Consider the following 12492-nt stretch of genomic DNA (forward strand, 5'->3'; position numbering starts at 1 on the left):
CAATGTGATTCTTTCCTTCCAGTAATGAATGTTAACCTTTGGCAGTGAATTACCTTACAGAGTCCAACTATCCATTGCATTGTAGCCAATGAAAGCACCCAGGGGCCCATTGTGGATCGGGTCCATGATGACCCCCCGAGGCCCCAATCCCAGCAGATGTACCCATCAAAGAGCTTAAGCCCAGGAAGTCCAGGGACTGCTGGGGAGCAATTTACGTTGGCAAACTTTCACAAGGGCACAGAGGTTTTGGAAAAATCTTCCCAAATCCAGACCCCTGACACACTCTCCCCATTCTTCCCCCACCCACAAAAATTTCGAGAAGGGAAAAGACACTGAGAGCTCCAGACATCGCAACTGGTTCACAGCACACTCCCTTTACCATCTTCGACAGCAGCAGCTGCTGCAATAGCTGAGCTTTTGATCACCCGCAAGCCTATTTGAAATTTAATCAAATCTTTAATTGGTAATGTAGCAGATGATTAATCTGCTAATCGATTGACAATCCTGGAATATAGTTAACACAGCGTGAAAATGTGGGGAGGGAATTGGCAGAACACAGAATGGAGGAAGATGATAGTCTTTTTATTTTAGAAGATTCAGGCCAGTAAAATGTGAGCGTTTCAGGCCAATGACTTGGGGAAGGGAAGAAGAGGCTCTTTTCCGGAGAATTGAGAGGAGCTTGGAAGCCAAGCATCTCTGCTATAAAGAAGCCATTCCCTGGCTCTCCCCTAGAAGTCGTGGTGGCTCCTTCACTGGAAAACGGAAGCAGAGGACTGGGGAGATGCGGACGGCTATGCAGTTGGGGAGAGGGCACTCGTCTCCCTTAGAGAGTGGTTTTTTGTTTGGTTTGGTTTGGTATAATTCATACACCACTTAATTTTACAAAAAGACAACAACCCTCAATGCGGTTTATGGAAAAGATAAATAATAATAATAATAATAATAATAATAATAATAATAATAATAATAATAAAAAATAAAAAATAATAATAAAAAAATTTTATTTATACCCCACCCTCCCCAGCAAAGACTGGCGGCTAACAACTGATATAAAACAAATTGATTGAAATACAACTTAAAAAACAAGATTAAAATTCAACTTTAAAACATTAAAATGCAGCCTCGTTTCAATGGAAACTCAAATCAAAAACTTTTTGGGGGATGAAAACATCAAATCTTTGCCAAGGCTAACTATCCAGACTGGTCCTACATGGGCCAGAAAAAAGCCAGGGAAGTCCCCAAATAGGAGTTCCATCACAGGAGGAGAATGGAAAAAGAAAGAGGGGGAGGAAAACAACAAAATTATCAATAGGAAGAATCAGCAACACTAATTTAAGACTTTCAAAAAGTTAAAATAATGATAGACTAAAGGCATGTGGAACGCCCTCCTATCAGATGCCAAAGAAATAAACAACTGTCTGACATTTAGAAGACATCTGAAGGCAGCCCTGTTTAGGGAAGTTTTTAATGACTGATGTTTTATTCTGTTTTTAATCTCTTGTTCAAAGTCACCCAGAGTGGCTAGGGAAACCCAGCCAGATGGGAGGGGGTAGAAATTATTATTATTATTATTATTATTATTATTATTATTATTACAGTCATACCTCGGGTTACAGATGCTTCTGGTTGTGTTTTTTTGGGTTACGGACCTCCCGAAACCCAGAAGTACCAGAATGGGTTACTTCCTTGTTTCGGCAGTCGCGCATGCGCAGAAGCGCTAAATTGCGCTTTGCGCGTGCGCAGAAGCACCGAATCGCAACCCACATGTGCACAGATGCACCGCTGTGGGTTGTGAACACTGCAGGTTGCGAACGTTTCACCTGCATGGATCACGTTCGCAACCCGAGCGTCCACTGTTTTATTATTATTATTATTGTTTTTGTTATTATTATTATTAAACTCAAATCAGCTTTCCGGGAAGCCTGGTGTCAATAAGCAGGGAGTTCCAAAGTATAGTAGGTGCTGCAGCACTAAAACATCGACTTCTTACAAATGCAAAGTGGGTCTTGCAGGGCACATGTATAGTTCCAGTTCTGCCGATGAAAGCAGTCGAGGGGGCATCTATGAGGTAAGGCAGGAGTGTTCAACCAGAGTTCTGTGGTACCCTGGGGTGCCCTTGAATGATGGGCAACACTGGCATCTGTCCCTCTTTCCTTCCCTCCCTCCCTCTGGTGCCCTCTCACGTCTCTGCCTCCCCAAGGCTTGCATGGCTGTTCGCTGCAGCAGCCCTGGCTACAAGCTCTGCAGGTGAAAAGTGCCTCTGGGGCTGGCCAGGGGGTGCTTCCCGGGCCCCTGTGGGGCAGTGTGAGGTGTGCCAATCTTTGGGGTGGATGGGGGCAGCTCAAAGACCAGTGGCAGAAGCTGCGGTTGCCCAGAGGAGCAAGGAGAGGGGAGAGGAGCGGAGGTTGAGGGAACACTCCACAAGGGAGGGTGTTCAAAAAAGGGTGAGGCAATGGGGTGACCTAACTGGGCTCCTGAGCCCCACAGGAATGCTGCAGAAAGAATGGAGTAGGTCAGGGGAGCTGTGGACTCAAATAACGTGTCCAGAGGAGGGCAACCAAATAACGTGTCCAGAGGAGAGCAACCAAAATGGTCAAAGGCCTGGAAACGATGCCTTATGAGGAACGGCTAAGGGAGCTGGGCATGTTTAGCCTGGAGAAGAGGAGGTTAAGGGGTGATATGATAGCCATATTCAAATATATAAAAGGATGTCACATAGAGGAGGGAGAAAGGTTGTTTTCTGCTGCTCCAGAGAAGCGGACACGGAGCAATGGATCCAAACTACAAGAAAGAAGATTCCACCTAAACATTAGGAAGAACTTCCTGACAGTAAGAGCTGTTCGGCAGTGGAATTTGCTGCCAAGGAGTGTGGTGGAGTCTCCTTCTTTGGAGGTCTTTAAGCAGAGGCTTGACAACCATATGTCAGGAGTGCTCTGATGGTGTTTCCTGCTTGGCAGGGGGTTGGACTCAATGGCCCTTGTGGTCTCTTCCAACTCTATGATTCTATGATTCTATTGAAGGGAGAGGGAAGGTATTCCCTCTATTTTATATTTAAGTAAATTGCTCTGATAAATCGCTCTGATAGATTGCTTGCTTTGCTGAGTTTGGAAGAGAGTTTGGAAGAGGCCCACTTCCCCTTTCTGCTGGCTAGCAGGGAGAGCAGCGGCTTTGCAGAGGGGCCCGCTTCCTCTTTCTTCTGGCTAGCAGGGAGGCCCCATTTCCTTTGCTTTCTCTCAGCTAGAAGTTGCTTGCTATATTTGGCCAGACGGTCGTTTCTTTTTTTTTGCACATGCTATGCTTCCTGCTGCAGAAACGCAAGAGGACAAGGAGCACACAAACAAGGGAGGGAGGGGGCTTAGCTAGCTATATGCCATATTAGGGAGTAAGCTAAAACTTGCTAGCTGATTGGAGAGGATTTTGGGGAAGCTTGGGGAAGGGAGGGTATTTTCAAGGTATAAGAAAGTTTGTAAATGTGAAGTTGGGCGCAGCCAGTTTTACAGAAGCTATTCTGCTGGTTGCCCCAGCATGCTGTTTTTTTCAAATAAATCTCTTTTCTCCGACCAAGACGTCTCTGGAGTAGTTTCTCCCCTCTGCCCACGGGGTCAGGCGGACCGCTGGACCCTCCAGGGTTAAAGATAAGGCTTCAGTTTTGGGGGCTCGTCCGGGATAGGTCCCCACCCCACAGAGGGGCCAGACTCGACCGAGGTGAGCAACCAGGAGTGGTGTTCGCGGTTTCCAGGCGCCACCCTGCCAGTTTGTGGGGGGAGATCGCCACATCGTGCCTGCGCCGAAGACACCCGGTCGAGGGAGAAAAGAGAACGGCCGAAGGGGAGGTCTGCAGCGGAGCAGGTAAGCCCTAAGGGAAGGGCAAGGGACGAAGCCTAATCAGCTTCACCTGGCTGTGAGCAGTAAAGTGCCGCCAGGGAAGGGTCTGGCTGTGAGCAGCAGGCTGCCGCCAGAAGGAGGACAAACAGGGGAAGGGGAAGGGGAAGGGGAAGGGATTTGTGTTTTGTGTGCTGTGTGCCAGATACTCCAGTGGTTGAATTGTCAAGTGTGGGCCGGGGCTTAGCGTCCCCTTGGCCGAGCGATTGCAGGATTGTGCATTCCTTGGCAGCGTGAGCTCGTCCAAGTCACAATCTGTAGTGTGTGGAGTGTGAGAGGATTTTAAGCCCGGTCAGGAGCGGAGTATCTGGAAAATGGGATCCGGAGGCAGCAAATGTACCCCTTTGCAGTGTTTTTTGAATAATTGGAAAGCAGCCACAAAGAATGACGATTGGGGCTTTAAACTGAAAAGGGAGCGCCTTAGAACACTCTGTGAAGTGGATTGGCCCACCCAAGGAACAAATTGGCCCTCAGAGGGGACCTTTGACTTGCAATTGATAAACCCCTTGTGGCGGAACATAGTCAATGTCCATCCAGACCAAATCCCTTATATCTCCACTTGGAAAAAGAATGTGGAAGAGAACCCCCCCTGGTTGACAGATTGTCGTGCAGCCTTTGGACAAGGAGCCAGGGTGTGTGCCGTGACAAAGCCAAAGCCCCCAGTCTTGCAGGACCCTGAAGGAGAGGGAGAGGAAGCTTTAAGACCCCCTCCCCCGTATGTCCCACCAACCGCACCCCCAGTGCTAGCCAATCTGGTCTCAGGTCTCCCTGGACCGGCCCCGCAGCCTGAGGAAGAAGCAGGGGGGGGAGCCCGAGAAACATGAAAGTGCAGATGATGAAGAAGAAGATGTGGAGAAGTTCAGAGAGAAGCTGGAAAAACAAGTAAAGCAAGGAGAGAAATGGGCAGAGAAAGATGACGAGAGGGTGAGAAGGGAGATTGGACCATGGAAGAACGAGGTAGATGTGGCACTACACCTATTGGATGCAGCCACATGTAGGCCAAGACAGACAAAGAAGAAACAGAAACATTTAATGAAGGCATGGGAGGGAGCCAAAAGGCACGAAGCAAGGAAAGAGGAAGAGGAGTCAGCAGCGAAAATAGCCCCTCTGCGCCGAGTATATGACCCCCCAGGGCCCCCGGGACCAGGTGGGGCAGCAGCAGCACGGACCTACACGGTCCAGCATATACCCTTTTCAAGTGCAGATGTTTGTAATTGGAGGAACCAGAATCCCTCCTTTGAGGAAAACCCAGCAAAGATTATAAAATTGTTTGAAGGGATTTTCAAAACCTACAATCCCACTTTTGATGATGTGCAGTATCTGATGGATGCACTATTAACTACAGAAGAGACCAGGCGAATACACGCCGAGGCACGGGCTCATATGAGAGCAGAACAAGTGGCGGAAGCCAACATTCCAAATATTTACCCCGAAAATACACCAAATTGGGATTATCAAACAAATGATGGCCAAAACACCCTCACTACCTATCGCCAGTACGTGTTAAATGGTATGAGAAGGGCAGCCAGGAAACCCACTAACTTTGTGAAGGTCAGAGAGGTAGTGCAGGGGAATGAAGAGGCCCCAGGAGCATATTTAGAACGCCTGAAGGAAGCTTACCGCCAGTATACTCCTGTGGACCCAGATGAGGCTGCCAACGCCCCTATCATAAAAGCTGCCTTTGTAGCTCAGGCGGCGGCCGATGTCCGCCGAAAAATCCAGAAACACGAGGGGTTCATGGGGCACCCCCTTGAGTGGATGTTGGAAATAGCTCAGACCACTTACAACCTAAGGGAAGAGGAGGCCCAAAAGAAAAAGGAGAAGTATCAGGCTAAAAAGCTGATGGCGCTGCAGAGCACCACACCCATTCCCCAAGAAAGAGGAAGTGCCCGGGGAGGAGGGCCAGGCCGCCTGGGGAGGAACCAGTGCGCCATCTGCCGGCAGGAAGGGCACTGGAAAAGAGAATGCCCACAGGCTCACTCAGGGGGAAGAGGACAAGGAGTACGAGGAGGACGAGTCCCAGGCTCCATTCCCGTGGGACCCGGACAGGAACTGAGGCCTTGGACATCGGCAAATAACAGCAGGGGTAGAGGACGTGGACAAGGACCCCCCTGGTACCCCCCAGCCCAAGGACAACCTGGCGCAATGAGCCTGAGGGAAGAGGAAGAATATTAGGACAGACCGGGCCCAGCTGATTTAGGTTCCCGTGAGCCCATGGTCAAACTACAAACAGGGAACCGAACCATCCCCTTCATGGTTGATACAGGAGCTGCCCACTCTGTTTTGCCTGTACCAGTGTCCAAGCCCACCAAGCAAACGGTTAACATAATAGGAGCTACAGGCAAATCACAAAGGGCCCCATTCCTACAATCTGTTGTCTGTCGCCTGGGTGGCCAAGTGGTCCAACACAAGTTTTTGTACATACCAGAGTGCCCCATCCCATTATTGGGCCGAGACCTGCTTTCAAAATTGCAAGCCCAGATCTCCTTCCAACCGACAGGCGAAGTAACAATGACCACAGGGCCAGCAGGAGAGTTTTCCCTAGAGGTACCCTTGAGGGAACACTGGCGCTTGATGGTGGTAAAAGAAGAGGAGGGACCCATCCCCGCCAGTATTCTGGAACAAGTGAACCCTGCGGTATGGGCTGAAGGCAATCCTCCAGGAATGGCAAGGAACATCCCACCTATAATAGTCAAGCCCAAGCCATTTGCCAACCCGGTGGCTGTGAACCAATACCCTATCCCTCGGCGAGCTGCGGAAGGAGTATGGGTACATTTAGAACGGTTACTTCGCCATGGCATCCTGAGGCAGTGTCAATCTCAATGGAATACCCCACTCTTGCCAGTAAAGAAGGAAGATGGCGGATATCGTCCGGTCCAAGACCTTCGATTGGTTAACCAAGCCGTGGAAACCCTCCACCCCAATGTGCCCAATCCTTACACGCTGTTGAGTTTAATACCTCCCACCGCATGTTATTTCACCGTATTGGACTTGAAGGATGCATTCTTCTGCTGCCGCCTAGCGGAAGAAAGTCAGCCCCTGTTTGCCTTTCAATGGACAGATCCAGGAACAGGCACTAGGGTGCAATATACGTGGACAAGACTCCCGCAAGGCTTCAAGAATTCACCAACCCTTTTTGGGGTTGCATTGGCCTCGGACCTATCCAGCTTCCCCACCAGCCCACACAGAATTCTGATGCAATACGTAGATGATTTGCTCCTGGCCTGTTCAGACGAGAACACGTGTATGGAAGCCACCAAAGACTTGCTGAATCACTTAGCCAAGGCAGGATACCGAGTATCTAAGAAAAAGGCCCAAATATGTCAGCCCACTGTGAAATACCTTGGATTTGATATATCCCATCAGCGGCGAGCCCTGAGGGAAGAAAGGAAGCAAGCTATTATCCAGATTCCAGAGCCAAAGAACCGCCGGGAACTCCGTGGCTTTCTGGGATCGGCAGGATTCTGCAGAATATGGATACCAGATTACAGCACAATTGCCAAGCCTCTGCATGAATCGACCAGAGGAACTGAAAAGGACCCCTTTGTGTGGGGAGAAGAACAACAGCAGGCCTTTAAGAACCTAAAAAGGGCATTACAGCAGGCACCAGCGCTAGGCATTCCAAATCCTGAGAAGCCTTTCTCCCTGTTTGTGGATGAGGACCAGGGAACAGCAAAGGGAGTGTTATGCCAGAAATTGGGAAGCTGGCAGCAGCCCGTGGCATACCTATCTGAGCGCCTGACGCCTACTGAACAAGGTTTACCGCCCTGCATGAGAGCAGTTGTGGCAGTAGCCACTTTATTGAACAAAGCAGACAAATTCACCTTTGGCCAAGACACTGTTTGTGTGACCCCGCATGCAGTCCCAGCTCTGCTTGACATGAAGGGTACCTATTTCCTCTCCCAAGCGAAGATGAGAAAGTGTCAGATGTTATTGCTGCATCCGCGTTTGAAGTTCCAGGTCACCACCGCCCTCAACCCAGCTACCCTGTTGCCGGTAGGAGAAGGTGAGGAGCCACCGCACGATTGCATTGAGGTTATGGACGAAGTGTATTCTAGCAGGCCTGACCTCAAAGATGAAGCAAGCCCTCACTGGCCTTCATGGTTTGTGGATGGAAGCAGCTTTGTTGAGGCTGGACAACGAAAAGCAGGCTATGCAGTGGTAGCCCTGGAAGACCAGGTGATCGAGGCAAAGGCACTCCCACCTGGAACATCGGCCCAGCTAGCAGAGCTAGTTGCACTCACCAGAGCCCTGAACCTGGCAAAGGGACAGAAGATAAACATTTATACTGACTCTAAGTATGCATTTCTGACTTTACATGCCCATGGAGCCTTGTGGAAGGAAAGAGGTTTGCTTACCTCCAGAGGAAATCAGATGGCCCACCCACAAGCCTTATTGGACCTCCTGGATGCAGTATGGGAACCCGAGGCAGTAGCAGTTATCCATTGTTATGGACACAAAACTGGACCAGGGGAAGTGGCCAGAGGAAATCGACTAGCAGACAGAGTGGCCAAGGAAGCAGCCCGGGAACCAGCTCCCGCATCAGTTATTGGAGCACTGGTCCCTGAAAAGATCTTGAATACCGCTGATAAGCCAATATACACCAAGAAGGAAAGGGACACCGCGAATGCCCAGGAACTGACTATGTCCAAAGAAGGATGGTACCTTACTCATGATGACAGAATATGGATCCCTGAGTCCTTGTCCCGACAGATAACCCAAAGATATCATGAATCCACCCACATGGGACCAGATGCCACAACCACACAGCTGAGGCAGTGCTTTTATATAGCCCATCTTTACCAATTGGCAGCCCAGATCTCCAGGCAGTGCCCGTTATGCCAAAAGAACAACCCCAGAACAGGACCTTTGGCTCCCCCGGGAGTCCAACATATTGGAACTGCACCCATGGAAGATCTTGTTGTGGACTTTACTGAATTACCTCGTTGTGGACTGCACCGCTACTTGCTGGTGGCGGTGTGCACCTATACTGGATGGGTTGAGGCATGGCCTACTAAAACTGAACGGTCCTCTGAAGTCTCGAGGTGCCTCCTGAGGGAGATCATACCCCGTTATGGCCTGCCCAGAACTATTGGCTCTGATAATGGCCCAGCGTTTGTTCATGCGGTGTTGCAGGAACTAGCCAAAGTTCTGCAAATCAATTGGAAATTGCACACCGCCTATAGGCCTCAGAGCTCAGGAAAGGTAGAAAGAATGAACAGGACTTTGAAAAATCAGTTGTCCAAGCTAACCCAGGAAACAGGCTCTAACTGGGTATCTATGTTACCCCTTGCCTTATTAAGGGTCAGAAGCCTACCCCAAAAGCGTACCCACTTATCACCCTTTGAAATAATGTTTGGGAGACCAGTCCCTTATGTTAGGCTACTGACTCCTCACGTCACTCGAGATGTACAGCTTGATAACTATGTGCAGTCACTCTCCCGAGTTCTTCTTTCTCTTAACAGGTGGACCCACGAACGCACCCCGTGTGTTCTGACTGAACCCTTGCACCAGTTCGAGCCGGGTGACGAAGTGTGGATCAAAGACTGGGCCCAGACACCTCTACAACCGTGTTGGAAGGGTCCTCACACTGTCCTGCTGTCCACACCCACTGCTGTAAAAGTCACTGGCATCACCCCGTGGGTCCACCACACCCGAGTGAAGAGAGTTGTGTCTGACTGGTCAGCTACGCCAAATCCTGCTAATCCACTGAAGCTGACCATCTCCAGGAGACCGCCAGACGACCGCCCTGCTGGTGTCACTCCGGACGCTGACACTTCTACGCACGGCTGAAGAATTGGATGGGAGGGACGCCCGCCGGCAGCGCCCCCAACGTTCCAGTTAGTCAGACCCGACCGCCTGACAATTCCGAGGTCCCCGAGAGGACTCTAGTGTGTATTGTTTGGTGCGAGGGTGCCCCGGTGGGAATTCTTACGCCTAGCATTTGCCGCCTAAACGCAGCTGTCTATTCGTGTGGATGCGTGGTAGCCCATCCCCCTTGGCTCCCGTCCTCCTGGGGTTTGCGCCTTTCACCAACTCACCGAAGCTATAATCACCCATCTGGCACTCCCGGTTTCTACGTCCACACTATAGGGTTTGACGCCTGGGCGCATCCACTTCCCCGTCATTTGGATCGGCCCGAGGTCCCTGGACAACCTAATCCCGCTCCCGATCCCTATCACGGCTGACTTATGGTGGGAGGAACCATGGACAGATTGGGGGTGGTGGATAGGAGTAATATCTACTGCCCTGTTTATTTGGATGCTCCTGTATTTTTGTTGGCATGAGCGTCACCGATTTTGTGGGAGGGAACAACCAGCCCCCATCCCCTTGACCCTTCTGGTACTAGCCCTACTTGGGTTGGGTCTGGGAGATGACTCACATATACGGAAGACCGGCCGGTCAGAGCCCTATCATCAGATTTGGAGTAATAATACCTATATTAGAGATATAGATCGTTTCTCTTCTATGCTTAATCTTTCTGAATGTTGGGTTTGTATGCATATCCCTCCTCAATTTAAGAAGCCTGGCATACTACTGCATAGTATTCCAATAAATGAGTCATTTAGGATTAGTAACCTTATGTCAGACGGTCGCACCTATTCACCCCCAGTGTTTCTGTCACTCATGGAACAGGCACCTCGTTGTCTCCGTTTCAATCATAACAGCAGCAATTTTTTAGGTCACTATCCATATTGCAATTGGACTTATGAGTATATTAACGGCTCTTCCTGCTTCCAAAAAGGTACTTCCACTTATGATGCTATGTGTGTCGATTTTTATACTTGGTTTACCTGGATGACGGCGCGCAGCAGATCTAACTGCCTGCTCCAGTCTGATTTGTGGTTGCTCTGCGGCACAAGAGCCTACAAAGAAATCCCCTCTGCCTTTTCTGGAACCTGTACTTTAGGAGTAGTCGTACCCCTGGTGTATAAGGTAGATAAGCTCCCAACAGTCCGTTTGCGTAACAAAAGGGACGCGAAGTCACCTATTAACCAGTATACCGGCACAGCCATCTCTAGGTCCCTTCTACCCCCTTTGGGTGTAGCCATGAATTACCGGGATCTGCATAGATTGGCAAACTGGACCGAGGCTTTGTTTAACTCCACCATCTCGGCCTTAAAAGCAATTAATAAGGAAATGTCAGAGATAAGGGAAGTGGTCCTTCAAAATCGTTACGCTTTGGATGTAGTCCTTGCCTCTAAGGGCGGAGTTTGTGCTTTAATTCATTCCCATTGCTGCATGTACATTTCAGACCAGTCAGCAAATATTTCTGCAACCATAGACCACATGGAACAAATGATAGCCCAAAATCCTTTAAAGCCCTCTGATGATGTGGATCCATGGAGTTGGTTGTACTCCTGGTTGCCTGACAGCAGCTGGTTTCGTCATGCTATCGTTTTAATTGCTGGACCTGTTTTAATCTTACTGCTTTTCTGCTTCTGTATGCCCTGCTTGATGCAATGTGTGCAAAATATGATGGAGAAGATGATGTCTCGCATGATGGGGCCCCGAGTCATGACCCTTACTGCTCTCCTCCAAGGATACTATGAGCCCGAGCGGCCTGAACGAACCTAAGTATTAGGTTGTTCAGAAGAAGAGGAGGGAGTGAAGGGAGAGGGAAGGTATTCCCTCTATTTTATATTTAAGTAAATTGCTCTGATAAATCGCTCTGATAGATTGCTTGCTTTGCTGAGTTTGGAAGAGAGTTTGGAAGAGGCCCACTTCCCCTTTCTGCTGGCTAGCAGGGAGAGCAGCGGCTTTGCAGAGGGGCCCGCTTCCTCTTTCTTCTGGCTAGCAGGGAGGCCCCATTTCCTTTGCTTTCTCTCAGCTAGAAGTTGCTTGCTATATTTGGCCAGACGGTCGTTTCTTTTTTTTTGCACATGCTATGCTTCCTGCTGCAGAAACGCAAGAGGACAAGGAGCACACAAACAAGGGAGGGAGGGGGCTTAGCTAGCTATATGCCATATTAGGGAGTAAGCTAAAACTTGCTAGCTGATTGGAGAGGATTTTGGGGAAGCTTGGGGAAGGGAGGGTATTTTCAAGGTATAAGAAAGTTTGTAAATGTGAAGTTGGGCGCAGCCAGTTTTACAGAAGCTATTCTGCTGGTTGCCCCAGCATGCTGTTTTTTTCAAATAAATCTCTTTTCTCCGACCAAGACGTCTCTGGAGTAGTTTCTCCCCTCTGCCCACGGGGTCAGGCGGACCGCTGGACCCTCCAGGGTTAAAGATAAGGCTTCACTATGATTCTAGGTTGAAAACCTGAATTATCTGATTCAGTATAAAACAGCTTTCTATGTTCCTGCTAATCTATGGCTTTTTAAATCTGTGGGAGGGAGGTGATTGGTTTGTTTTTGTTTGATTATGTGTTTTTCTTTTGTGAACTGCCCTGGGATTTATTTATTTTTTAGTTTCTATTTGAAAACCAAAAAAAATTACAAACATCAAATTCAAAATCCATACTCATTTTCTAACATAAGCCTATTACATAGATTACCGAAATTAAAATATATCTAATTGCTCTAGGTTTCCCTTTGCTATATGTAAATACAACACAATTAACAAATTATATTATAAATGATATTATAGCTTCCCATATACCCCCCTCCCC

The 12492-nt window shown here is 49.0% G+C and overlaps 1 protein-coding gene across 1 annotated transcript; it reads left to right on the forward strand.

Annotated features, from left to right (window-relative positions):
* Positions 1-2017: 2017 nt before the first annotated feature.
* Positions 2018-9675, forward strand: LOC128402075 (uncharacterized). The gene is made up of 5 exons (XM_053365869.1): positions 2018-2068; positions 4645-5883; positions 6058-8407; positions 9069-9087; positions 9348-9675. Exons 1-5 carry the CDS (start codon positions 2018-2020, stop codon positions 9673-9675), a joined length of 3987 nt encoding a protein of 1328 aa, XP_053221844.1.
* Positions 9676-12492: the final 2817 nt, after the last annotated feature.

Source organism: Podarcis raffonei, chromosome 1 (genome assembly GCF_027172205.1).
Source record: "Podarcis raffonei isolate rPodRaf1 chromosome 1, rPodRaf1.pri, whole genome shotgun sequence".
Taxonomy (NCBI): domain Eukaryota; kingdom Metazoa; phylum Chordata; class Lepidosauria; order Squamata; family Lacertidae; genus Podarcis; species Podarcis raffonei.

What these genes read in the sequence shown, in the direction of transcription:
- LOC128402075 (XM_053365869.1), top strand. Translation starts at nt 2,018, where the DNA reads ATGTATAGTTCCAGTTCTGCCGATGAAAGCAGTCGAGGGGGCATCTAT. An exon ending in GTCGAGGGGGCATCTATGAG is followed by an intron (nt 2,069 to 4,644) that starts GTAAGGCAGGAG and finishes ATCTGGTCTCAG; the next exon opens with GTCTCCCTGGACCGGCCCCG. An exon ending in CAGGGGGAAGAGGACAAGGA is followed by an intron (nt 5,884 to 6,057) that starts GTACGAGGAGGA and finishes GAAGAATATTAG; the next exon opens with GACAGACCGGGCCCAGCTGA.